The sequence below is a fragment of the Myzus persicae genome, unplaced genomic scaffold, assembly GCF_001856785.1.
Source record: "Myzus persicae strain clone G006 unplaced genomic scaffold, MPER_G0061.0, whole genome shotgun sequence".
NCBI lineage: Eukaryota > Metazoa > Arthropoda > Insecta > Hemiptera > Aphididae > Myzus > Myzus persicae.
The window spans coordinates 485,827-512,955 of NW_019100991.1; the positions used below are offsets into that span (position 1 = coordinate 485,827).

At 37.5% G+C, this 27,129-nt stretch overlaps 1 protein-coding gene across 4 annotated transcripts; it reads left to right on the forward strand.

The window, feature by feature from the left end:
* Positions 1-4,494: 4,494 nt before the first annotated feature.
* LOC111027157 (protein bowel-like) lies at positions 4,495-26,785 on the forward strand. 4 transcript variants are annotated; one of them, XM_022305387.1, is made up of 3 exons: positions 4,495-4,960; positions 9,677-10,481; positions 25,240-26,785. In XM_022305387.1, exons 2-3 carry the CDS (start codon positions 9,724-9,726, stop codon positions 26,480-26,482), a joined length of 2,001 nt encoding a protein of 666 aa, XP_022161079.1. In that variant the 5' UTR covers positions 4,495-4,960; positions 9,677-9,723; the 3' UTR covers positions 26,483-26,785. The 4 variants fall into 4 exon arrangements, with proteins under 4 accessions (XP_022161079.1, XP_022161078.1, XP_022161077.1 ...); XM_022305386.1 differs by having other exon boundaries at positions 4,497-4,960; positions 9,712-10,481; XM_022305385.1 differs by lacking the exon at positions 4,495-4,960 and adding an exon at positions 7,641-7,819 and having other exon boundaries at positions 9,712-10,481.
* Positions 26,786-27,129: the final 344 nt, after the last annotated feature.

The window sequence follows — 27,129 nt, forward strand, 5'->3', positions numbered from 1 at the left end:
GTGTGCCATAAAAACTGATAATTTTATGGCTTGTACACATTCCACTGTCAACGAATAAGCGTACGAAATGCAACGATTACGACTAGTCAACGATCACAATATATACATTTATTATAAATTAAAATACCAGCTTACATAGTACCTATTAGACACGATAAATGATAATTTAAATATCATTATACATTAATAACATTATAATAAAACACATTACTACATAAAAATGTAGAATGCGAAAGAAGTCAAGTTTCCGTTTTTTGTTTGTACGATAAATTTTCACTGCGAATCGTCTGACGTGAGTAATACGCGGTTCCGCATAATTATTGTATATTACTGTATAACCTGTACGTAAGCCTTAATGCTTTACACAAACGGTTTTCGTTATTCGTATAAACAATCCTGATATTTCCTATTGTTTGTAATATATAATGTGTATATACATATTATAACGACCGACGTACTACTGTATGTAAACCTATCGTATATATTATAGTATGTTTGTATGTTAAAAACACGCGAAGAACACAGAGTTTAATGCCGTGTGACTGACTTCTGTATAGTGTTTTTACTAGATTATTAATTGTATAATTAATTTTAAACCGGGTCGGGCATAACGGCATAACTACGACGTTGGCCGCCGCGGTTTGAGTTCATTTATATATTATCGGTACCTACGCATACTTTTTATAACCTTCTTGCCGCCGTTCATTTTTTTATTTAGAAGAAAAAGTGCACATATTGCAGTTAGTATTATACATTTTTCTACGAAAACTAAATTTGTAATTTTCTAAAAATAATGATGAGTTTGAAAAGTGTACAATTTATTTACAGAGGAGCGTTTTGCCATAACGGTCATGTTTTCAATCGTTTGAGGTTAGATATTTATGGAAATAGTACGGAAGTACGCGCAGGTTTTGTTAAACTTTTGCATTTTTTGTATACATACACGAATCATGTATACGTTTTTAATTGTTGAACGGGTTCTGGCAGATAGGTTGAAGGCTGGTCTATATACATACAGTTTGAAGGATGAAAGAGACACTATAAATTTCACTTCCAAGAGTCCAAGACCAAATAGTCTCAGTTTTGTCATATAAATAAATTTTAGACGTTTTAGTGTACATCGTATGAATACTAAATAGTATCTGCATTCTTCATTTGAAGGGAAACTAATAATTAATAAGTAATAATCTATAATCTAGATGGATTCAGACAACAATTATTTATGACTAACAACTAATAACACTAATTATTAAAAACAGTCAGCTCTGAAAAATGTTAGAAATTACCTAATTTATAATTGTACACGTAATAATTATGAAAATATATTGAATTCTGTACAAAATGTTCTTAAAAAAATATTGAGTCTTTAAGTTATTGTCAGTAAAAAAAAAAAAGTATAGACTACATAGAAATATTTAAATGCAATTAAATATTTAAAAACATGTATTTTGATTTTTAAATATTAAAAATAAAATTTTATTTAAAAAAAAAAAAAAAATTCTTATAGAGAATAATGTTGATAACAGCCAACAGGTACTCTTTTACACTTTACATTTCTCAATGTACTTACAATGCAATGAATACTGGTTACAGGCTTACAGCTAATATATACTTACAATAATATATTACCTATAATTCATATATTTGTTTTACAAAACAGTTGCATTTAAGATATAATCTCAATATCTCAGAGCTTATTATTTATATGTACTCTATAACTATATAAGAATCAAAATATTCCTTCAAAAAATTAAAACGGAAAAACATGCACGAAAAACCTATTAATTTTAATACTTTTTGAACTACACACTGCAGTCCACGTATTTTTTAATTACACAGGATAACGTTATGCTGCATTCTCTCCGAAGCGATATTAAATCAAAACGCGAAATGAATTTCATTCAGTGTCCATTAAATAACCGATATATTTTGTTTTTTGTTACAAATATTTAAAATAAAGTTTTAATGTTCAAAATAATTACCATAAATTACGAGAAAGTCTTGTAAAATAAAAAAAATATTAATATTAATTGGGCAATTTTTTCATTGCATATAATATGGAGGCTCAGGAATAATAGCCTAAGGGTTTCAGAATTTTTTTTTATCTTTCCAGTTAATAATATTCGAGGGTTCATTAAATCGGTACAGTGAATTGATCTTGTTACCAAAAGCAAACAATTTTCGAGTACACTCTATATAGACTATAACAATTAATAGGTGGAATTGTCGCAATTCATAATCTATCGTTATTGAATTGTTTGTAATAGTTATTATATTTGTTAAAAACTGGATTTACAAGAAATTTAAAGTAGTAATTGTTTAACAATAAATTATTAACACCATTAAACGTAATAAAATTGTATTGACTCATTAACCATAACAATGTAAACGCTTTTTCAAAAGAACTTATACGAAAGTGAAAAAAATCATTAATATTATTTGAAGGTATTTAGATATCGATGGATAACTTGAATTTAAAAAAGTATTCTTGTATACTGTGTTGTAATGCAAAAATTTACAGATTGCAACATCTCCACTAAACCGTAAACTAAAAGTTTACGATTGACTTAATAATTGTACCTTCTACGTTTTTATATTAACAGTAGGTATGACATTTTTGTATTTTACCATTGTTGGGTATCAGATCAAAGGACTTGATCTCAGAGTATTCATATTGACTTCACTTCATCTGTTGAATTAAGTACGAGGTAACCGGGTAATGCATGAATGCATGATAAGGAATGTTATTCATGTAATGATTTTTAACTGTGATATAATTAGTTATTATTTAATGTCATATACTAAATTTTAATTTTTTTAAATAACTACTTTTAGGCAAATGCCTTTTAATCAAATAAATGTACCACCTAGTACCTATAATAAATTAGATACATAATAATATAATAATTTAATAATTAATAAAATAAATGTAATGATTATATTATGGTTATTATGATTATATGTAATCTTGCAAATAAAAAAAAAAGAAACATGTATTTAGTACGGGGCTCTTTTTTTCCTAGATTCATCATTTTAAACGTTTTCCACAGTGTAGATGTCTAATTTTTATTTTTTCCTATTAAGTAAGTTCAAGTATACATACCTATTGACTTATAACATTTTTTATTAGCGCCTCGTGTGGTTGTAAATAAATCGTAACTTAACCTTTAAGAATATAAAAGTATATATTATGACATATTATTTCATATTTCAACTGCCCAGTGCCCATCATACAATTATTGAATCTAGGACGTAGGACGTTTCCCCACGTGTCTCCCCCCCCCCCCCCGAGCAGATCAATTTCCCTCCGGACAAAGAATTAAAAGTAAAAATATTAAACAATAATATGCAATGCAAATCAATAAATGTACAAATGATTAAACTAATCCATAAATATAATTCAATAATAGTTTCACATAACTTTGGTTTATCAATAATTACCCATTAAATTGAGTAATAAATCCATGACATGAATGATGATAGCCGATAGATGGCCGATATGATAATTATTTATTTCGGGTAAAAACAAAGAACTTATATTTATGTGTAAAAAAAATATATTAATTATATTATATTGATTTATGGAGAAATGTCCACCACCACTAAAATACTCAGGGGGAAAGGCACGGGGAGGGGGGAAACGTCCACATACCACAATTATTGTTGTCAACACTTGAGTGCTGTACTTTTGTTATTTCCTGTACTACCAGAATCAGGTTCTACAGTCGCAAACGCCGTTTTTAGAAAAGCTAGCGCCAAGTAAGGCACAAACTAGGTACACCGCGGTCCAACAAGATTACCTAATACCTATAGTTTGTTACCTATTTGATATAATATTATCGTCACACCTCACTAGCACGCATAAATCGTGCGCGGTAGAGGAGGAGCAGAAGAGGCTACACGAGTTATTAAAACAAAAATACAATTACAATATTAACTGCACTGTATTGATAACTCACGAGTATTATAATATAATATATTTCACTACACATGTGTACGCCGCCGTGTCGCTGTACCGTAATAAAAATAATAATAATATATTATAATGTATGTACACAATAATATGCCCGTCGGGTGGACATCGTAACCGCCGCCGCGGTCGTACGCTCGCTCCTCGTACCCACCACTGGAGATTTCTATTTCTTTATAACTTTTCCGTCTCTTCTGCTTTTCGTCTTCCCCGCAGTTCCACCCCACTTCGCCACCGACGACGCTGACGACCGTGTGGGCAGGCGCAGCTGGTGGCACGGCGATGTACAGGTAGCCGGCCCGGTCGCCCGGTCGGTCGCAGGTATATACCTACAGTAGTTTTTATAATATTATTATTATTATTATTATTATTATCGTACGTACATGACGTATAAAGTTACGTGAACACCGCGATCGCGCACGCACGTCCACATTGTTAGTGCGAGAAACCGACAACAGGTGCCGCTACCAGCGTGGTCGTCCGAAGGGCACCGACACCGACGCCGCCGACTCCCACTCAGCCACCGTACTCCCCCCACTGCACCGTACGGGTCGTCACCCGCGCACCGTAGCATCTGACGGCCACCGCCGTCGCCGACGACACGACGGAACCAGTACCCAGTACCAGCAGAGGCTGAACGATCGGGTACCTGTTTCGTTATTCCCTCGTCAGTTTTTGTCCGTAACGACTAGAATAATAACGATTACGTCTCGCCGTGTATGCGCCCTGCGCGAGTGCCTCGTTATACAGTGCGTCCGCGTCCGTCCGTCCGTCCGTTCGTTCGCCCGCCGCATTCTTCCGGCGCGGATCGATGATTTTTTTTCATTCGACGTCGCGAGTTTCGATTTTCATTATTAATTCGTCGTTTCACTCGGTCCTGACGGTAGTCGTCGTTACGACTTGACGTATGCGTGCGCCAGTAGTGTTCCGTTTTCGTTTCCCCGCCGCCGCGTGTGGACACATCGGATTTTCCGACGTCTGTCCTATCACGTAAGTGTAAATTCCACAAGACTCTTTAATACTGTACAACAATATCGCAGATGTTATATTTATCTACGCGATAAGTAGGTAATGTGTATTTACCCTTGTTAGTGTGTTATCATCGTCGACACTGTCCGACGATATTATGTGGATTATCGCGTGCCTTCCGGTTCGAAACGATAAAATATTATTCGTTTATAATCGTCGTCTCGCTGCAGTTATCGGCGCTTTTCGTTCCCGACCGCGGAAAAGGCCCAAAAAGCACTTGGGGGGGGGGGGCGGTATTCAAGGCCTATCAATTTATTCTGCCGGGTGGTACGGGTGGAAACATCTTGGTGACAACAGTAGTTACAAAACAGACGTACATAATTAAAGGAAATATTAACTTTCAAAATTGTCTTGAAGTTGGATTGAACTGGTCATCCCCACAACCCCACCCCCTCCTCGATAAAGTAATGGGATCGAGATTTAAGACGTCCGTGAGCGTAACTTTGAACACCGTCGCCGCTAATTGAACCTCGCGTGGACCTGCGGAGGGAGATATCGCGGAAGCCCTGTCCTTGAATAACCCGCGCGAATATGAACAGTCGATTGTTCCTGGGTCCTACGGCAATAAAATGTAAATTATAATATGTTGTTAGTTTAATGAATATCCGAAGAATTGATAAATTCTTGCCGGTCACTGACGGATGAGGTGTACCTATAAAAATAATTTATAATATTGCTTTGGGCCGATATTCCTTCTACCTGACGACGGTGGCTCGGCGTAACTATGGTTTACTGCAAGTAGCGGCCGACAATGTATTTTTGTAGTAAACACGACGATGATAAATGTTAGTATAATAATGTCTATTAAGGAGTTCGATAAGATTATATTATCGACATAATATAGAGTATCACAATAATAATCTATTTTTATTATACCTATTGGCTATTATACGGGTGTCGTTTGTGATTACGTGTCGCGAGCACTGGAGTAGGTAGTGCCACCGTTCTATTTGCGTGTCAGGAAACTTTAATCGCTAGTTCAAACCCACTTCCCAAGTTGTGCTCCTACGACTGTTCAATCGTAAGTTGTGGAAGGAATTCATTGTTGTGAGAGTAAGATAAAATACATTTTTTTTTTGTTCAACGCAGTCGCTATAACAAGTTCTTTGGTCTGTGAGAAACCTCTGTGATTGGGGATAACGAATTTGTGAAGCGTCTCGGTTTATAAATGTTCTCTTAAAAAAGACTTGTTGGATTCGCGTCTTGCAAATTGTCCGACCCTATTTACGTTTACGGAAGGCATATCGGAAGGTGGGGAGTGAGGAAAATGCCGAAGGCGGTCGCGTCCGGTACGTGTTGTTTGTGTACACACATCGACGCGATTTTTACAGGTAGAATTTTCGACCCTTTCGTCCATGGTCCATCCCCCCAATAGTCTTGCAGTCCCTCCGGACACAATATTGCAACAACAATATTAACAACAATAATAAAATATCAGCCTCTTGTGTGTGTTGTTGCGCTCGTCCGTCTTGCATTATCTGAATCGCATTGTCCGAGCTCAAATCGACAATCTACAATGACGTGCCATAATATTGTATCGGTGAGGATGCCATCAACAGCCAAAACGAAATAATATCATCTTCGCGGAACGCAGTGCCACTGAAAACTATTACGAATATTGATTGTTGCCAGTTGTCACCAAATTTCAACTTTTTTCGGTCATAGTTACTCGAATTCTGATTTTTTTGATTATACATATTTTTACAAAAACTGTTTGGTATTGCTTGTCACATTTCTACAACATTTGTTGTCGTGTTTCTGAGGACATAACAGTTTTGCAGTTAAAATATTTCGGGTAAATTTTACCTACCATGTCAAACTTATATGTGATTGATAACGCTGTCTGCTTAGGTACTTTTTCCTTAATTTTTTTATTAAGATATTTTCATCTTCGAATGGATATCAATATTTAAATTAATGAGAAAATGTTTTTTAAAATTAATATATTTGAACTATATTTAAATAAATCACGTCTCATGGTCAAAATATCGACTATTCCACGCAGCTAATTCCATATTGTTGTATCATTGTAGTATTTATATCATATACATTTAGGAATCGCCACTATTATACGCTCTAAATCTACGTACAAATCAATATAATATCTTATTGTTTTTATATTTTACTCTTAAGTATTTATAGCCATCCGTCGGAAACGAGTTTTTGACTACGATATTTTTATCGCGCATAAATTATCATCGCATATAGATCTGTACGTGCGACTACCGTGTACGCGTCGTTACACGTTTTACAATAATAAAATAATAATATATATGCGTTTATTATTCGTAATCAATAATCATCATCATGAAACCCAGTGCGTGCAATAATTGATGCGGCGGTGTCCGTGATAAGGATATGCGTTTACTTAATCTGAACCAGACTTCAGAGATTATAAAATAAATATACCTACGCGTTTATCCGAATGAAACGCGATCGTCAAATATTTTTTTTGTTACATATTGAGTTCTTGGTAGACAGTTGAAAAAATGCTGTTTTTTTCGCTTGGATTTCTATATTCTCGCACGTGATTTATACATGCCTATTGTATTTAAATGCCTCGTAGTCGGATCGTCGGAACTCGCATTCTCAGATTTGTGATTTCAGATAAAAAAAAAATAATAAAAAAACGTTCGCCATAGGTTTCGTTCTTGCAGTATAATATGAACAGTGAACACGTTTGATACGTACAATATATAGGCCAAGTTAACTTGTTATATAATATAATAATTTATATATGTATTAATATATGAGTACCTATGCTGCGAATCCGTAGCCTGCTGTGAAGTTTATTATTGAGAGCTACAACAGCCTACAATGGTTTGGTATATGTTTTATTCTTTATACAATAATATTAAGATAGTAACCACCAACCCTCTAATATTAATTAGTTTAAAATTCGAATTATTAATACTAAATATAAATGGCTCTTTTTATAAGAATTGTATTAATAAATTAAAAACTTCAAACTAGAATAATATCGAATATCGAAAAAAAAAATTTTAGTTGAAATCTTCCGACTTCAACATGAATATAAAATAATTCATTTTAATAATTAATGAATACGATGGATAAAAAATTTTCTGGTAAATCTTATACGAATTTTATTGTGTACAATATTGAATATCTAATAATAATTTATTCAAGTACACTGCATTATAATAGAGCTTTAGTGGTGTTTTAAGATTAGATAAAATATCGGTGCAATTTATCATGGGATCATCATTTAACGCTTAAAATATAATTTCCCTAGCATCTAGTTGTAACTTAAAATTAACTTTATTTAAATATTCCTACTGCCAAGAATGTATGATATTTAGTCACCAATCTAATACCTGAACAAAAGTATTTGTTAATTTCATAATTTTTTCAGTCTAAAATTTAAATAAAACTAAAATAGTTTTTACTAATTTATTGATATTATTTCAAATTATTCATTGATTTGTGAATAAATACTCGATAAGCCGTAAGCTTAGTCAAACAAAAAAAAAAATTTTTAAGTTTCAAACATGATGACTAGAGTCCCAAGGTCGGGTCGCAATGTCGCATAAACAATAATTGCAGGAACGGCGAAGATTTAGCCTTAAAAAATAAATAATAATCAATACGTATGCGATTTAAAAAGTATATTATGATCATATGCCAAACTTTGACAGTATATAATATATAAATATGGAGTTGGCTAAACAAATATTTATATCTTGTACTTTTTTGAAATATAACATAACTTTATAACTACAAGAGTATTAAATTCATCGCTATATTATGGTTAAAGAAAAGTGAGCCCAGATTGTCATGCTCCGAGTGACCGTTCTCTTCGTAAACAGTGGTTCTCATCAGATTACTTTTACAAAATCCGATTGTATATAATATAGTTTATGATTAATATTGTGTGAAAATATTTTACTAATAAATAGCGTATCATTAATGTGAATATTTAAAAAATAATGATATGTAGTTTGTACACAGTACACTCAATGTTTTTTTAATAATTAATGTACACGGGGAATAATTGTGGAAGCCCTGACAAAAAACGGCCACTTGGAGCATGACAATCGCGGCTCATTTTTCGTTGGCCGTTGTTACTATAGTGCTCCTTGTTAAATTATCATTTAAAGACGATGTAATATAAATACAATAAATAAAAAAAATGAAAATAAACATTAGTATAGAAGCTTTATCCGCCCCCCCCCCTTGGATCCGTCACTGAGTGTACCACTACCATTTATAAGTAGATAGATTGTTTTATTTTATGTCATTAGTATAATTTATGGCCATTGATTTTATAACTGTAGAACCGTTAACTCAAAAACTGTAAAATAAACGAATATTTTTTTATACATACCACTACAATACCAGTATACCACCTAGGTACCGAGTTTTAAAGACGCTTGTCGATCTCTCTTTCCCGGCTCGAAACGAAAACGTCCTACGAATTACCCGTCCATTGTTTATTATAATATATTATATTATATAGAAGCCGGTTTGGTTTCGACGTCGACCGACTTGTTCACGTAACGGACGAACAATAATAATAGTAACAAAGAACCAAAAAAATATCCTAAATAGAAGCGTTTGTCGCGCGCGTTCAGTCGACAATAAAATATTATAATAACGTACCTATATTCTATACATAAATATAATAATAATATTATATTATAATGTATGTGCTTACAGAGAACAATGCGACTTACGTGAAGCGTGTGTTTCAGGCGATTAGCATAATGTCGAGCGGAAGCAGTGGCGGAAAGTCGGCTTCTGTCGGCGGCGAGGGCGTAAAGCCGGGCGTGGGATCGGCGTTCGTGCCGGTCATGCCGTCCAGCGGATCGTTCTACGGGCACCCGTCGATCGCGTCGCTACAACAGCCGTCGCCGTCGTCGGCCGACTTTTTCGCCGCGTCCATGATGGTTGACAAGCACAAGGCCCTCCAACAGCACCACCACCTTTCGTCGCTCCAGCAGCAGCAACAGCAACAGCCGACGCCGGGCATGTACGTACCCAAACACAAATCGCAGCAACAGCAACAGTCGCCGTCGGCCAACGCCGCGGCAGCTGCGGCCGTTTCGCTGCTCCACCAGCAACAGCAGAACGAACTGATGGCCATGGCGCTGGACAAGAACAAGGTATTGCAGGCCGTCATGCACCAGCGTGGCTATGCTCACCCGTTCCTGCTCAACCCTGGCGGCCAGTACGGTAGACAGCCTCATTCGTCGCTGTTCGGTGGGCCAGCTGCGGGTACCGGCCCTGGCGCGTTCGGCTCAGTGGCCCCGCGACCGCGTGCCTCGGCCGTGGGTGCGGGCGCTGGTGGCATCGGCCGGGCATCCCGACCCAAAAAACAGTTCATATGCCGGTTCTGCAATCGGCAGTTCACCAAGAGCTACAACCTGTTGATACACGAGCGAACGCACACGGACGAGAGGCCTTACTCGTGTGACATTTGCAAAAAAGCGTTCCGAAGGCAGGACCATTTGCGCGATCACAAGTAAATACTTTATTAAGTTTTATTATATACATTTAACGCCTTGAATATCAGAAAAATACTTCTCACCCATTGTAGTATTTTTTGGTTGGACCCTTCCTCACTATAATTTATAAGAGCAACTGCTGCTGATGAATAATTCATTGTGGCTTAGTTTATTGTCTAGTAAATATATATTTCTTCACTCGGCCATGTGCATGATATTAAAAATAATATTTGTTAAATTAAAATATTTACTTAAGAGGTTACAATAGAGCATTCGTGCATTTAGGGTTAACTTTTAATTATGATTTGTAGAGCCGTGTAGTACGTACTCAATGTACCATCTAAACAAGTTTAAAATGTATACACTTACAAATTGTAAAATGCAAAATATATGAAACATAGAAAACGAAGTTAACCATTTTCCTTATTTATATATTTCCATTATTAAATGCATTGTTGTTCGGCTGCGTTTAAAGAAAACAGCTCAATCCCAAATATATTATATTTATTTTTATTAATTGAAAACGCGCTTTCGACAATTACAGTGTAAAAACAAATAATATAAATAAAACCAGAAGCGAATCAGTAATTTTTATCTCCGAATTGTCCAAAATGTATAAATTATTAATATTATATTTAAACTAGATTATTTTAAAACAAGTCACGCTCAAAACGTTAATCAGTAAAAATATGCACAGTTTATTTTAGTGTTTGTACTGTGAGTTTCATGATAACATGTTAACGATACAATGTGATATTGAACTATAAATTAATTAAATGATATCAGAAATTAAGAAAAAAATGTCAGAAGAAATGAAGAATGCATTAAATTCTTAGTGCTAATGAGTTTAGCAATATTATATGTTGTCACAGAACAAAATCTTTATTATTTCACATACTTATTATTTTTTTTTTAAAGATAAATGAGAAACTTGCGTTTCATTTATTTAATGTAGGAATACATGGAACAAAATATGGATCTCAGCTCCGACCCTGAGGTTCACGTAAAGTGTAACGGACTCAACTTGAAAATGCCTTGAATTGATACCCAAACTTGCCTTTTTACACGTGTTTTAAAATGTGCGCCCTGGGCCCTCTCCCACCACTGACAAAGAACAAATTATCGGAATAATTTCACATACCTATATTGGTACACATAATGTAGTTTAGTGTCGTTTAAATAAAGAACACGAGCACGGATAAAATATACGACGAGATATGTATCCGATCGGTATTTTTTATTTCAGAAATTCCTGCCGTAGGTATATGTATTGAATTTCGAGTTGTGATTTTTTTTTATGTACCTTACGTTATGATCGTGTGCGATTTCGCCGAGAACGAACGCGCCTCGGCGGCGGTGGCAGCACGCGGCCTGGCAGGTATATATATATGATAATAAAACCGACCACCGCGACGCGGCGACAAATAATATCACTCGGCGATTCTCCTTGCGTAGAAAAAAACACGAAAACCGGTCCTTGTGTTAATTAAGAAATGTAGTAAAGGACAGGGCCGGCGTACGTGTTGCGTGCGTGCGTATATGGCCGGTGGCGTCGACCGAATAGGAGGATAAAAAGTTGGAAGAAAAAAAAGCAATTTTTTGTTCTTCGTTCAAGCCGATTGTTTTCATCGTTCGGAACAGCTCCCTCACCTCGTCTATATGCGCAGTGTATATTTAGGTATATTATAATAATTATTACTATCAATGACGAAAGTCATATGCTCTGGAAACAGGACGATTCGCGACTATCCGTTTAAATTGAGTACATATATTATATTTTAAATGTATGAAGAAAATCTTACTACGGTAAAACTTAAACCAATCTTTTTTATCGAAAACACTCCTCGACGTTTTTATACGCAAAAGTTTTACGACATAGTAAGGGCAGATAAGTTCTATCTAGCATTCAAATGTACAATATATTGTATAACGTTGACCCTGTAAAAGATTTTAACTTTTAAGGTAAACATTTTTTAAGTTTTCTGAAATTCCCATTTTTTCACCGTGACTGTAGACTATTATACCTCGATAATAATTATAACCTCGGTTGTGTGGGTAGGTACTAATTGTATTATATAGTAGTGATGGGCGATCTGAGTCGATCTTTTTGACCGATTAATCGATCTCTGTAATCCTATTTTTTTGATGAATCGACACATCATCCCACCTCATTTTTGTCAGACTTCAGTAATCAGTAGTGCCGTTTTCAGTGTCTACCATCACACTATCTTAAATTTCTAGTTCATATTTCACTTATCAATAATCACTTATTTTTTGGAAAATCGAATTTTTCATGTCGACTTTTTCGTTACGAATTAGATGGGTTCCAAAAATCGATTCACCACTGTGTATCACCCGTCTTTATGACATAACCTATGGGTAGACAACTTCATAAGTCAAAAAAGTCATGCGCTTTGACGCCGCTCTTCGAACGTCCAAGTAGATTATATTATTCTTCATATACTCTTATTATAATATTATCTGCATGTTCACACAATACGAATATAATATTATATTATTGTACACGAATGACGGGTTTTATAACTTTTAATTATTATTGGAGTGAACCTGCAGACGCGCACCGCAACCGTCTAGGCTGCGGTGGCTGCAGTGCAAAACAAGTCTCGATCGTGGTGTATTATAATACATACCTATTATGTTCCTATATACGTACATAATAAACCACGGTCTGTCCGAAACAGGTGCGTGCAGCGCGGAACCGCATGCGATGTGATTATAATACGAGGCAGTGGAGGTGGTGGTGGGTGTATAATGTATATACATCGTATAAGTAATATATATTATAATATGCTCGTGCGGGAGGAGCGGGGAGGATGATCTGGTTTTATACGCGACGGAATGCTGTACTTTCGGCGTATAATAATAATAATAATAATATTATTATTATTATTATTATTATGAACAACATTTATGCGCACACCAGCGTAATCGCTCTGCTATAATATACGACTGAGTACCGACTATAGATACCCATGTACGAGTTATTATTATTCGCAGACGTATATAATAATTGGAGCGCGTTAATAAACGTTTCGTCGAAAGGAATAAAAAACCTCGAGTCTTTTAAACGCATACAGTTTTACCCGGAGAGGATATTCACTATATATACCTACTCGCTAGTGATCAAGTTTAGTATCATTGCTCTTGTATAAGTATAGCAAAATCGAAAAACAATTAAAGTCACTGTGGTTATGAACGAATTTAACCGATTTATATTATAACGACTTTATATAATATTAGATAATATAATCTCTTCGAGTGGACCTATTTTGGACTGCAGCACTCGTCGACCGCGATCTTTAGGAATAATGACATGAATAAATGTATACTTGTTTTCGCCATGAGCCCTCCGCTTTGTGGTGGATTTGGGGGGGGGGAGGGTTGAATTGAACTGACGTTGCAGAATTCGAAGTTTATTTTTTTGAGATTAATAAATTGAAGCAATTTAAATTCTACATAAAGTTACAATTTAAAAATAACAATAAAAAATTATGTTTATTGTCATTGTGATTTGTATTACTAAATTGATTGACACACACATGCATTTATTGTCAACTAAAGTCGATAGTTAACGTAATGTTCATTATTAATATGTTATGACTTATGACTAATGATCGACTCGAGTGTAATAGAAAAATTTTCTATTTGACCCGGGTGTAATTCGAGAACATTTTATTTTGATTTAGGTAAGGAGTGCAGTTTAGCAGTCTTCCCAGGTTTCGTAACTTCTTACAACTATTGACTTGAGTTTAAACTTATGTGGACATTTAACAAAGGCGTTGTATATGTGTATTTTACTATATAGGTATAGAAGTAGGTTTTTGAAGTATTTCAAATAAACAATATAATAGTAGTGCACAGATGTAGGTGCACATATTACACCGAGAGAAGTTCTGAGTATCGAGTAAAACCGGTGTTAAGTCACAGTTATAATATAATATAATATATATATTATAAATAACGTCATGTCATCTTTGAATTCGGTATTATGTTTTTCATCACATTTCGTTTCTGGACCTCAGAAATAACGCTCGTATGTCTTGTGAATTGTGATCTATTATTTATACATATGATATGTGAAGGGAGGGTACCCAAGTGAGAAACCCAAGTCAGTCGGTTACATAATTATACATACGATAAACCGCAACTGGAACTGCGATTTTTTAGTACAAAAATGTGAATACGTGTATTGCTAATAGTTAGGATTTAAAAAGTTAGTGAATTCTCCAAAAAGTTTTAATAACTTCGCCACCCCTCCCTCCGTCTCTCCGTAAATTTAGGTACAAAAAAAACCGTGTATAATCTTTTACTTTTTTTGGATGAGCTGAATTGCTGAATCATACCGTGTTATATTTAATAAGATTACATAATGATTGTTGACTGTTGTAAGTACAGTATTTTATATTTATATTGTTTTTTATTATTCTTCTTCGTCGTACGATTTTTATTCGGCGTGTCGGTCGTCAGGTGTGTATTTGGTGAACGCACAGCGTCGTCTTGTGTATGTGTAATGTGTATATACGTGACATGATGCTAATAATAATAATAATAATAATAATAATTATGGTAATATTAATTTACGACGACAACCACTGGCCTAGGAGGTATATAATATTTACTACGCCCGTCGTGTATAGTACCAACTACCAACGTGGCTGGGGGCCCCATGCTGGCCCGACACTCCTGGTTGAATATACTCTCCGGGTATACGTCTCGGATACAAAATAAAATCGTAGGTATATATATGTATATATTACGAATTTATATTACGAGTATATACACCTACTCCCGCCTATATAGTCTTGCGGTTTTCTTCCGTATTAATATTATTTTACTGTCCCTCCGATGATTTTCACGTCACGGATATATCATCATAATATCATTAATATTCTAAGACATGTACGTAAAAAAATGTACTCAAGCTTATACTCGTTCATCGTGTGTCATAGTCTCATTCGCGCGATACGCGTGCCACCGTCCGAACTACGCGCTCGGCCCGCTCTCGATAGATCCGGGTCTACATGTAAAATATGTTTGCCGATTTAATTACTGAGTTTTTTTCCGCATAATATTACGTTACATTATAATATATTATGCGGCTTTGTACGCGACCGCGCGCGCTGGATACAAATGCATATTATATTTTATTACGCCGCACATGACGACGACGGTATAAATTATAATATTTTACGAGACCTGTAGCCCACTAATGGAGTTTACCTATATTATAAATCGTATATAACCACCCGACGACCGTTTTTAATTCCTTCCTACATCCCTCGGTGCGCCACCCGGCAAACGGCCGTACACACACGCACACACATTATATCATACATGTTATATATAGGTTGGTAGTATATTATGTTATTATTAATTGTCGTCGACTTCACGGGGGACACAAGTCGATCGGATATTCTATACACTGATGTATGTATATAGTACGTACTTCTAGTTTGTGACGACGATCGTTTATCAATAAACCTGCACAAAAGTCACATTACCGCCGCTGTGATTTTGACGTGCATTAGTCTGCCCGTTGTTATTATTATTTTTTCTATATCACATTGTGTATCGTATTATATTATATTATAACCATCGCAATTGTGCACGCCGGCACTACAATATAATATATATTATATATATAATGAAAAACGAAAGAATTTCACATAAAATCAATAGGTAGTTTAACGCGTTATGTGGCATGGTGTTTTTAATGATTTTATTCTTGTCGTTTACGGCGATAAGATTTTCACATAAAATGTGGTGTTTATTCATTAGGCTATTTTCATAGCTTACCCGAAAGAATAAAATAATATACCTATAAACGAGTGCATTAAAAAACGAAAAGAACACTCACTGCAGCCTCCCGCATATATTTTAGACCGACCGGGCATTTGTTGTAGACCTTAATATTGAATTTACCGTCGTCAATTTTGAACTGAAAATCTATAAAAATCTGATTGTATATTATCACAAAAATATAATAATATAATAAAATATCGTGACTGCGCAGAGTACAGCGTTAAAGTCTCTGGGTCATGTCTACTTCAGTATCTAAATTTTATTTTATAAATAGGTACTTGAGTGTGTGTATAGTTCTATTGTATTTCATTACTGTCCGGTTGTTTTTCGAGTATACACAATCACGCACCTCGTTATAATATCATAGTTGCATACACCTCGGGCGGCTCGGATCCGTATAACCGAAATAATATTATCAAAAGCGTTATTGCACTGTACCGATCTCGCTCTTCGATATTTATATTGGGCAACATACAAGATACAACATACCCGCCAGTATCCGTGACCCACAATCGCTGCAGTCGTTGCTTATAACGCGATCGCCTCGGCATTACTGCATTATATTTATAGACTTTATATAGTGTATTATACTAAAAGAGTGAAATATACGGTATATGTGACGTAAAACCAATTTTCGACCACGCTTCGATACAACAAAAATCTCGATAAAAACTATCACGCCGCGTGTCGCGAAAAGCCATTGTCTCCCGTCGCCATTAGTTAAATTACATTGTAATGTAAAATATAATAGGCACATATTACATGTATATGTACTCATATTACTGTGGTTATAATGGTACACACAAGCAGTATAGGCACCTCCCTATAATACTCAGACGCGGGCCATTTGTCAAAGTTTTTTCGTCTGTACATATTAAAATAATATATGAATAGTATTTGCTATATATTAAATTATGAACTACCTAGGTACCTTATATATTTATAGGTACACGAAGTTTTTCAATTCTGTCATCATCGTCATTATTATTATTATTATTTCGCGGGCCGCAGGAAGCCACTATTATTCACATTTCACACGGCACGCCGCGTTATAATATCATTCTTGTATCTGTCTGAAATCAGAAAACGTGATAAGGCTCTATGGAAAAACTCCCGTGCGCACGGCAGCGGTTTCGTGCGCTCTGCATGGTTCGCGTGACGTGCGCGCTCCTTCCACCGGCCGCAGAGACCTTGCGCTTGAATCACGCACACGACGCGTATATTATAATAGGAGTAAATATACTCGGCTTGCGGTTGCGGTGGCGGAAGATAATTTCGAACTGTTGAGGCAGCAGCAGCAGCAGCAGCTCACGTTTCCCCTCGCCCGTCTCCCGTCTTAATCGCGGCGGCGGTCTAGACCCGTTCGTGATGCTGTGACACTGCAGCGGCACGTATATAAGCTCGATATAAAAGGAAAAAAAATTGTAATGATAAAAACGCGCAGAAAACGCGTACGCATCGTGTAAGAATATATATATATATATATAAACAGCCGTATAATATGTAAACGAACACGATACCGGGTTTGTGCTCGTGATGATACCGCACCGTCGCCGGCTATTATATATATATGCATTGTGTTTGTTATACGGCTTGTAGAGTGGACTCTTGCGCAGCCTATGTCGTCGTGTCACGCGTACAGATATATGTATATACGACACATAGGTACCTAACTACTATTGTACCTACAGTATATTATAATAATCAGAACTCGTAAGTTCATGCAGCACTTATACGAACAAATTGATATTTGAATATGTATGTGCGTCTATAGGTGTATGTATTAAAAATTAAAATGTTGAATAACAAGAATGCACCATATAAATTCTAAAAAACATTTAATATGCTAAAAAGAATGTAAAAATAATTTAATTTTTAATCATTGTGGTATCTTGAAACAGATTTTTATATCGCCTATAGCGGTAATTGCTCCTTGGCAAGATCGCAGATTATGAGCTCTGATTATCATAATATGCAGCCCAAACGTGGAAATCGGAAGAATATAACGTCCGATGTATGTAATATTTGCGGTATTCCTATATCGAACGCATTAGCCACATATGCGTATATATTATATTCAGCAGCATGCAGGCATTCGTAGGTGTATGTTATAAATCGTGCTCAGCTTTTTTTGGAAGGGTTGGTGTGCATTTTTTACTACTCTCAGACCACGTTATGTGTATATTTACATACATTGCTCTATCAAGTATTTTATACGACATAAATAAGTCGAGCGGGGGATATGACACTCTCGTCCACCCCCCGCGAGCACGCCCCTGAAATCAAATATCAATCATCGGTTTCACCGGACGCGGAGGGACATCGCAGTCGCCTGTTTTCTCGTCATCATATCATTATGTACGCATACGCAATATAATAATAATAATACGAAATATAATAACGCAATATTGTTGTGTTGGTCGATACACGTTCAGCGGCAAATCAATCGTCGCCGGGTAAGGAAATTATTCGTGTGACGAATCGCGTCGGTCATCGTGTGACGCGTATCGCCGCAGAGCGCTGCAGCATTGGTCAGTATATATTATTATGTACCTACCGATATTATATGACCTACCTATATTGTACATATTATAACGCGTACAGTGTATAATAATGTGTGGCGTAGGTACGTCATGTGTACCATAATATTCTATAGGAGGATGAGTATAGGATATGACATTTTTTTTCCCACACCGTCGTCGCGCATTCACTTATTTCACGACAGTCTCGGGTCCGAAACGCGCCCCCGTGCATACAAAGGTTTGACAGAAGCATTTGACCGGACCCGTAATGCCCACTCGCACAATGGGCATCCACTATGCACTGCGCTCCGATTGACAGCCACACTACACACGTATATATATATATGAGGCGGTGTGTATGTGTTGCATATTTTGTATGTATATATGGCGTGTTGTTACCTCTTCTCAGCGTGCGTTGCCGTCTCCTTTTCTCCGTCTAAAAGACTTAATGCTCCTGCCAGCATGTGGCGGCGACCGAGGCTCTTGTGCGCGTGTGTGCACTGTATACATACACGTATTTATGTGTATAGATGCGTGTGCGTGTGTGTGCAGCGTGTGATCCGTATTGAAAAATGACCGTAGAACTGGTCCGGTCGCGGACAAAACGTCGGCCCGGCCAACCCGATCGTTCCGAAACGTGTTTTTTTTAATATCTATATAATAACGTCTATATAATTTATAATAATAAATAATAATATTATACAGTAACGATTTTTAAACTTGGACAGTTTATATGTAATATGTGTAGGTACTTATTTTGATTGAGTGTCAAATAGGCAAAATAAATGATATATTATGGTTGGACGTCGAGATTCTGAAAACGGCTATGTAGCTCTCAATCGTTTTTATGATTTATGGTACTATTATACAGAGATGCGGTGTACAAGAACCAACGTTTATTAAGCAGATTGCAACGACAACGAACGCTAATTGTCTTCACTTCCAAACGAGCATCGTGATTTGCCGAAAAACAATCGCGCCTCGTATACTGTGCTATAACACTTGATTTTTCACAATACTATAACAGCTGAAGTCCCAGTGACTTCTTCGGCCTGTGCACTTGATGTTTGGCTGGCAGCAGTAATATTACCTCGTTTTTCGTAAAGAATACCGGCGGCTGCGGTACGGTGTGTTCAGCGTCACGCCGTTTGATTAATGGCTTACCGCGATCGTCGTCCTTCCATGTTTTAACTACCTACACATGATAATATTATGGTTATTGGACCTCGTGTAAACGACGATGACACTGCTGCTGCAGTCGGTGCATTCGAATTGAGCCCCCCCCCCAAAAAAAAAAACACAATTTTAAAATTTCCCTAGTTGAGTCTCGAATTTTTATAATTGTTTGTCTGAATTGAGTCCTGGCTTTTATAATGATGTAAACTAGTTTCGGCTTTTTAAGCTATACATACATTTAAGCTATATTAAATTATTAAATTACCAAATATAGAACAAAATGAATTTAAAATTAAAATAAAAAAACAATATTTGTGAATGGTCATCTAAATTTATACATATCGAGCTTGCTACTAATGATATTAATACAACTACTGTTTTAAATTGAATTACAAAAAAAAAATTCACTATGTCAGGTCTTCATTATAAACAATAATTTGTTATTTGCCATTTGACTGGAACAGTTATAGTCAAAAACTAAGGGAGAGAATTAATTGCTAAAGCTAAGTTGTTGAGTTTTCTGGGACTCAATTCGGATGCAGCCGCTGCAGTACATAATATTATGATTACAGCTGTTATATCTTCTTAACAGGAACTGTCGTGGTCATCTTAAAAACCTGATTCGAGCTGTTCAGTACACGTGATTTTTTTTCTCGTACATAAAATTAATGTCTACAATGAATTTGAAGAGCGCGTGCACAAATATTTTTTGCTAGTCTCTGCTGTCTTCCGCGAGCGTAGGAGTCCGCGAGCATGTCCGACGTTCGTTGTCGTTTCCGGTGCTTCGCAGGAACGCGTCTGAACTCCACGTAATTTCCTTCTCGATTTGAACTGAACAAAAAACATTTCCCGTTGATACAGCAGTACCTATATAATAGTACATACTTATTACGGTGGTATTTTTCGAGTATTTAAATTACTATAAAACAAAATTGCAACTAAAAAATTGTATTTATAACACCACCACTTCAGTCGAATATACATATCTATTATCTATGTAATATATGAATGTGAATATCGTATTTTATTTACAGCTAGTCTTAGAAAATTCTAGATCGATTTAATTCATATCAAATTCCTTAATTCCTTATGGAAACTCGAATAGTTTAACTCTTATTTTTTCAACCCCTTTATTATATTGTTATTGTGTGACTCACAGTTTTGTTTCGTTTCTGCTCACGAAAATAAAATACATTTTTGATTATTTATAGGATTGTCATTGGTCGCACAGAAATTCAATTAGAAATACCTGAAGATCTCAGGAAAGTTTATTGATAGTAGTTTGAAGTATAATAAATATAGGTGGTACAAAGCGCAAATATCCAATCCGCAACAGACTAATTGCCTTTTACGGTCAAATTAGTTCACAAAGCGATAGGTATACCTATGCGGATTTGTCCGTGAATTGAAATACACCAATATAGCGCCGTATTTTATGTTTGTTCATTTTTTCTCGAGCCGGGTTATACAGTTCGTATTCGCTTTTAATAATGATCAACACTGTGTGACGATAATATAATATATGGTAGAGTCAGGTATAATGCTTGTATGGAAGTCATTTCACCGACGTCGACGAGCACGTCGTAATACGAATGGGAGCTTACGACGCAGATCGTCGCCGTGTGGGCATACGACTAGATGACTGCTATACGAATCGTACTTTTATTTAATATAAATATTGTGTTCCATCATTTACACAAGATAAAAAATAACCACAAACCTTACAATACAATGTAAATCGTATCATCCCGTGTGGCTGTGCCCTGACGACTCGTCACGGCCACGACGACCACTGCACCAGCCCCCGCACAGCCCGTCGGCAGAGCGTGCATTGTACATAAAGAGTGAGCATCACGACTGCACGCGCATAGAATAGGTCGTACAAGCATATGATATAGCAATGTTTGGTACAATATATTATAATATTATAATATTGTTTGCCCGAGTATGAAGGACGGAGAGTAAAGGATTTTTGTTATTTTTTTACGACGCTTTTAGGCTGTTCAAATACAATCGGCGTTATTTATAAATGCGCTTTAATGTGTTTCCATCATATATTACGTATGCGTACCACCTATGTGCGTGTGCATACGCGTACGTATATATTATATTCACTAATGGTTTTTATATACATTTATTTTTTTCCGTCTGGCCTTCTTTGAATAACGTAAAGTCTCGCCGAGAGTATAATAATAATAATAATAATAATAATAATAATAATATATAGACAGAGAGAGAACCGGTTTTCCGTACCGCACGACCGTTTCCACCCACCATGCACGTTCATCATTAAAAGGCATTCCAAAAAGTCGGCGGACGAAAGATGTGTGAAAAAACACGGAAAGACAAACTTTTCGGGAACCGATAGATAATGAGTGCACCTACTGGCGGTATACTTTTTTGACCAGAAACACGCGTATATTGTGCATAGGTATACCACACTGATAAATTTATTTCAAATGATATATACCTCAACCTCCATAAATTATAATCAGCGGATTCTAATGGGTATATAAAATTCAAACTGGTTTCCATATATTTTATATTATTTTTATATACTCGCGCGCAAACATGATATATCGTAGTATGACGGGTTTTTTTACCTATAATATTATGTTGATTTTTTTTTTGTGATTTTTATTAATGAAATCCACATCCGGTGCCAAGCACTTTACAATCTAATAGAGTTATACCTATACCTGCACTCGGATTTTCGACGATCCCATTGCGAGCAGTGTGCGATAATTTTTTTCGTAAACTCTTTCGCCATGACATCTACGAAGAGCGTTAATTGAAATATACTCGATATAAGTACAAGCATTTAGCCCAAAGTGATAGAATATTTGTTTGACGTTTTTGAACTGATGTTTTACATAGCACGGCCGTGCGAACGCTGACGATATAACCTAAACCTACTAGACAGGTACCTATCTATATATATATATATATAATATGACACGTCGAACAGAAAACGCATGACTTAAACGCGTCGTAAGTAAAAAAAAAAAAAATATATACTAGTAATAAACAACGTCAAATTTATATATACCGACCGATTATGTTAATCCGTAAGTCCGAAGCTCGTATATCTGCGCTTACTTCTATCGGATTATAGGGAGGAAAAAATACGTGTTTATTATATCTTAGTAATTCGTTATGCGTATAATATAATATACCTCTATATTATAAACGCCACGCATATATTATTATTGTACACGTCGTACACACGAATTTAACGGGAATCGCACAGCGTGGGGTTTTCGAAAAATAATCCCCGAACCGGGGGGATGTGTGTGTATGTGTGTGTGTGTGTGTGTGTGTGTGTGTGTGTGTGTGTATGCGTGTACGGGTTAAAAAACAAATTCCCTATTAATGTTATATTTTCTTGCCGGCACACCGTTCGGTCTCTGGCGCATAAAGACATTATATATTGTTGTATCCTACAATACAGGTACACTATACAATATAATAATAATAATAATAATATGTAATAACGCCGAGCGGAGGCCCTCTATTGCGCGGGAGAGACGAACGGATAATATAATATATTATTATATTATTGCATTATGGACAGCGAGAGCGAGCGAGAGAGAGATCGAGAGACGGAGACTTGACTACGTTGCCGCCCGGCGCGCGCGCTCAGAACCGGTCTGTCCAGAGGCGACGGCGAGGTGGCAACGTGGCATTTGGGGCCTGGCCTCCGTTGGACAGAATGAGGTTGGTGTACGTATATAATAATATATATATACGCGTGTGTACGATATTACACGGCTATAGTGGCTATACATATTATCGCCGCCGCGAACACACTCAATACACGCGCGTATATAATATAATATTAATATACGAGATATATACGTATACGACGTCGGTGGAATACTGAAAGAACAACGTATACGTATATAATATTATATACCAACACTACGCGCGGACAAGATAAATTGAATTTCCTATGGTCCGAGAGCGGCGGAGTGCGGTGCGGCCGAGAGGAGACACAACGAGACGCGATGTTTCGGAATGAAAAGGCTTGTGCAGTGTATGATGTGTAATGATTTTTTGTGGCCATGAAACGTTCGCCATCATTAAAATATCTGATGCAGCAGCGCTCGCGTGTACGACACCCAATATATACCTACTACTATATAATAATAATAAATAATATTGATAAAAATAACGACGTAACTTCATTACCTACGTTATTTTCTCGTACCTATTATACCCATTACGTTATGTTACATATTATATTATTATTATTATTATTTCACGCGCGGTTGTTGTTGAGGGTTTTCGGTCGCCGACCGTGCTCGAAGTCACCCAAACGTCTTGAAAATTTAGCGCGTGCGGGGGTGGAAGATAAAAATGCGCTCGTGCGTTTTCCTAGATTTACCCCTCCTTCGTTAACCGTTCCTTCTGGTGTACGTCCGTCCGTCGATGACTACCTGCCATATGCGCTGCTGCAAGTCTTGGATGCGGGGGCGGTGAGAGGACAGGTGGCTTTACGACTACGCGCGCAGCTACTTTTACACCCACTATTCCGCCCCGACTTCGTAGCTACCGACGCTCCCGCCTCCTCCGTGATTGTTATTGTCTGTCCATTGTAGTGGTCGCCCTCGATCCCCCGCCCCCCACAACCCTTTCCACGCTTATAGTCGACGGAAACGTGTCGCGGTCCACGACCGTCAAGTCGTGACCGGACGAGACTATACTAATTTGTTCACGTACATGGCTCTAATCGAGCACCCAACTAACCAACGACTGACAATTCGTTTACATATATTTAATATAATATGTTTGTGTGTGTGTGTGTTTGTGGAATGCTGCGGGAACGCGTTGTTTTCGGCAATGTTATCATCAGTGTACAGTTTCTTACGACCGACTATGAAAATAATAAGGCGCATATAGCTCCCCCGCTAGCGGAGACGAAACGCGATACGATGGCGCAATGAATCAGCTCCCGTCTATGGGTTTCGTTACGGTTCGTTAGGTATTTTGTGTATACACCGTAGCTGGGCAGTCGTGGGGGAAGAAGATTGTATATTATATATTATAAGAATGGGCTCTCATAATATTCTTTATATTTTAATACTGTTCGTACTAACCGTCGCGGTCGATGGCTGACGACAATATAATATATAATTGACTCGGCGCACAATATTTTTTACGCGTAACACGCGCCGGCAATGCGCCCTCTATATCATTGTTATATACACGACATGGTTAACTAATCACGACCGTGATTTTGTTGTTGTTCTAGGTACATCCATTCCAAGGAGAAACCGTTCAAGTGCACGGAATGTGGCAAGGGGTTCTGTCAGTCGCGCACGCTAGCCGTGCACAAGATACTGCACTTGGAAGAGTCACCGCACAAGTGTCCGGTGTGCAAGCGCAGCTTCAACCAGCGCAGCAATCTCAAGACGCATCTACTCACGCACACCGACCACAAACCTTACGAGTGTTACTCGTGCAACAAGGTGTTTCGGCGGAACTGCGACCTGCGCCGGCATACGCTCACCCACGCGGTCGGCGACGCGCCCACCACCGGTACGTTGGGCAGCGGGGGTGCGGCATCTTCGTCGTCAGCGTCGCCCGCGGGCGCGGTTGCACCGCGATTGGCTGCAGACGACGAAGACTTCTGTGACGATGACGACGACGAGGATGAGGACGAACTGTGCTCGATGCTGCAAACGCCGTCCGGGCGGAGCCGCCGCCGTGGTCGCGGTGGCGAGGACGACGAAGACTGCGGCGAGGATATGGACGACGACGAGGACGTGGACGTGGACGAAGAGGACGCGGAGGCGGCCGCCACCGGAGCCGCGTCAGAACCGTCGGCGTCAGTCGTTGCTGTCGCCGCCTCCACCTCCACCTGTTCTTCGAGCGTCGCCGAAGCCACCGCCACTGTCGCGAAACAGGAACCGACGTCGTCTTCGTCGTCCGTCGACACGGGTTCTACGACAGCGACTGTGGCCGCCGCCGATGTCGCCGAAGAAGAGGAGGAAGACGTCGGAAAGATTTCCCTATTCCGACGGGTGGCCGTACCCAGAGCCGGTGTGCACGAAACAAAGTGTCACGACGAGTCATCTGCGTACACTATGCGTCCATCGTCAAGCTATCATCACCACCACAATCGTTACCAACAACAACAGCAATCACACAACCACCACCAACCGCAACCACTCCATCTATTCTTACAGCCTCCACTACTCCACCATCAGCAAGTCCAACAACAGCAACAGCAGCACCACCACCACCACTCTATGTTGAACGTCAGGAGAGACTTGCACGACCGGTCGACGAGAATGGTGATGCCGGTACCGTCGGCACAAGCGTTGCCCTCGCCGCAGCCGGCCGCGTTCCTGTCGCTATTCCATCCGTCGTCCGCCGCGCCTGTCGCCGCTGTGCCGCCGCCAACGCCCCAACAGCCGCCTCCTAATCAGAACAACGGACAGCCTGCTCCGCCTAAGCGCAAAGGGTTCAGCATCGACGAACTGATGAGTTAACGCGTTGCGCACGCGATCTTCGGTCCAACACGCCTGTCGCGGTCGTCGGTGCGACGAAATTCGATGTACATAATATTATAGATTACGCTGTAGTTGTTATAGATGTCGAGTGTGCACATTGTTTACGTCACGTCAATCATTCGCAGTACCAGTGAAAGCATTTAAAACAAACGTCAGACGCTCGGGACCAGATCTCGAACAGTGACAGTTTTATGTATGATTTAATATTTAAATCTTTAAACGATATTGCCGTCCAGGTTTTATTTATTATTATTATTATTATTATTATTATATATTAGTTATGCAAATATAAATTATTATGGATACACAGAGTGTATAATATGTATTCTTTTACCATATCTATATATATATATGTATATATAGTATAATATGTTATGTGAGAAATAAGTTTTATTTTTAGTTAAGGACGTGAAAAACAAAAATATTTTAAATAAAATTGTTAACAAATTGTAGATAGGCATATATTATATTATAATTTTGTTTTAGTGATCTCAATACACTTTATTATTTCGACAATCCCCCCATTCTGCATTAGTTTTAGGTTCAAACGGGCAAATGTTTTTAATCGTTTTAGTATTTAAGTCGTATAGTGTGTACCCATATAATAATCATATTATAATATTATA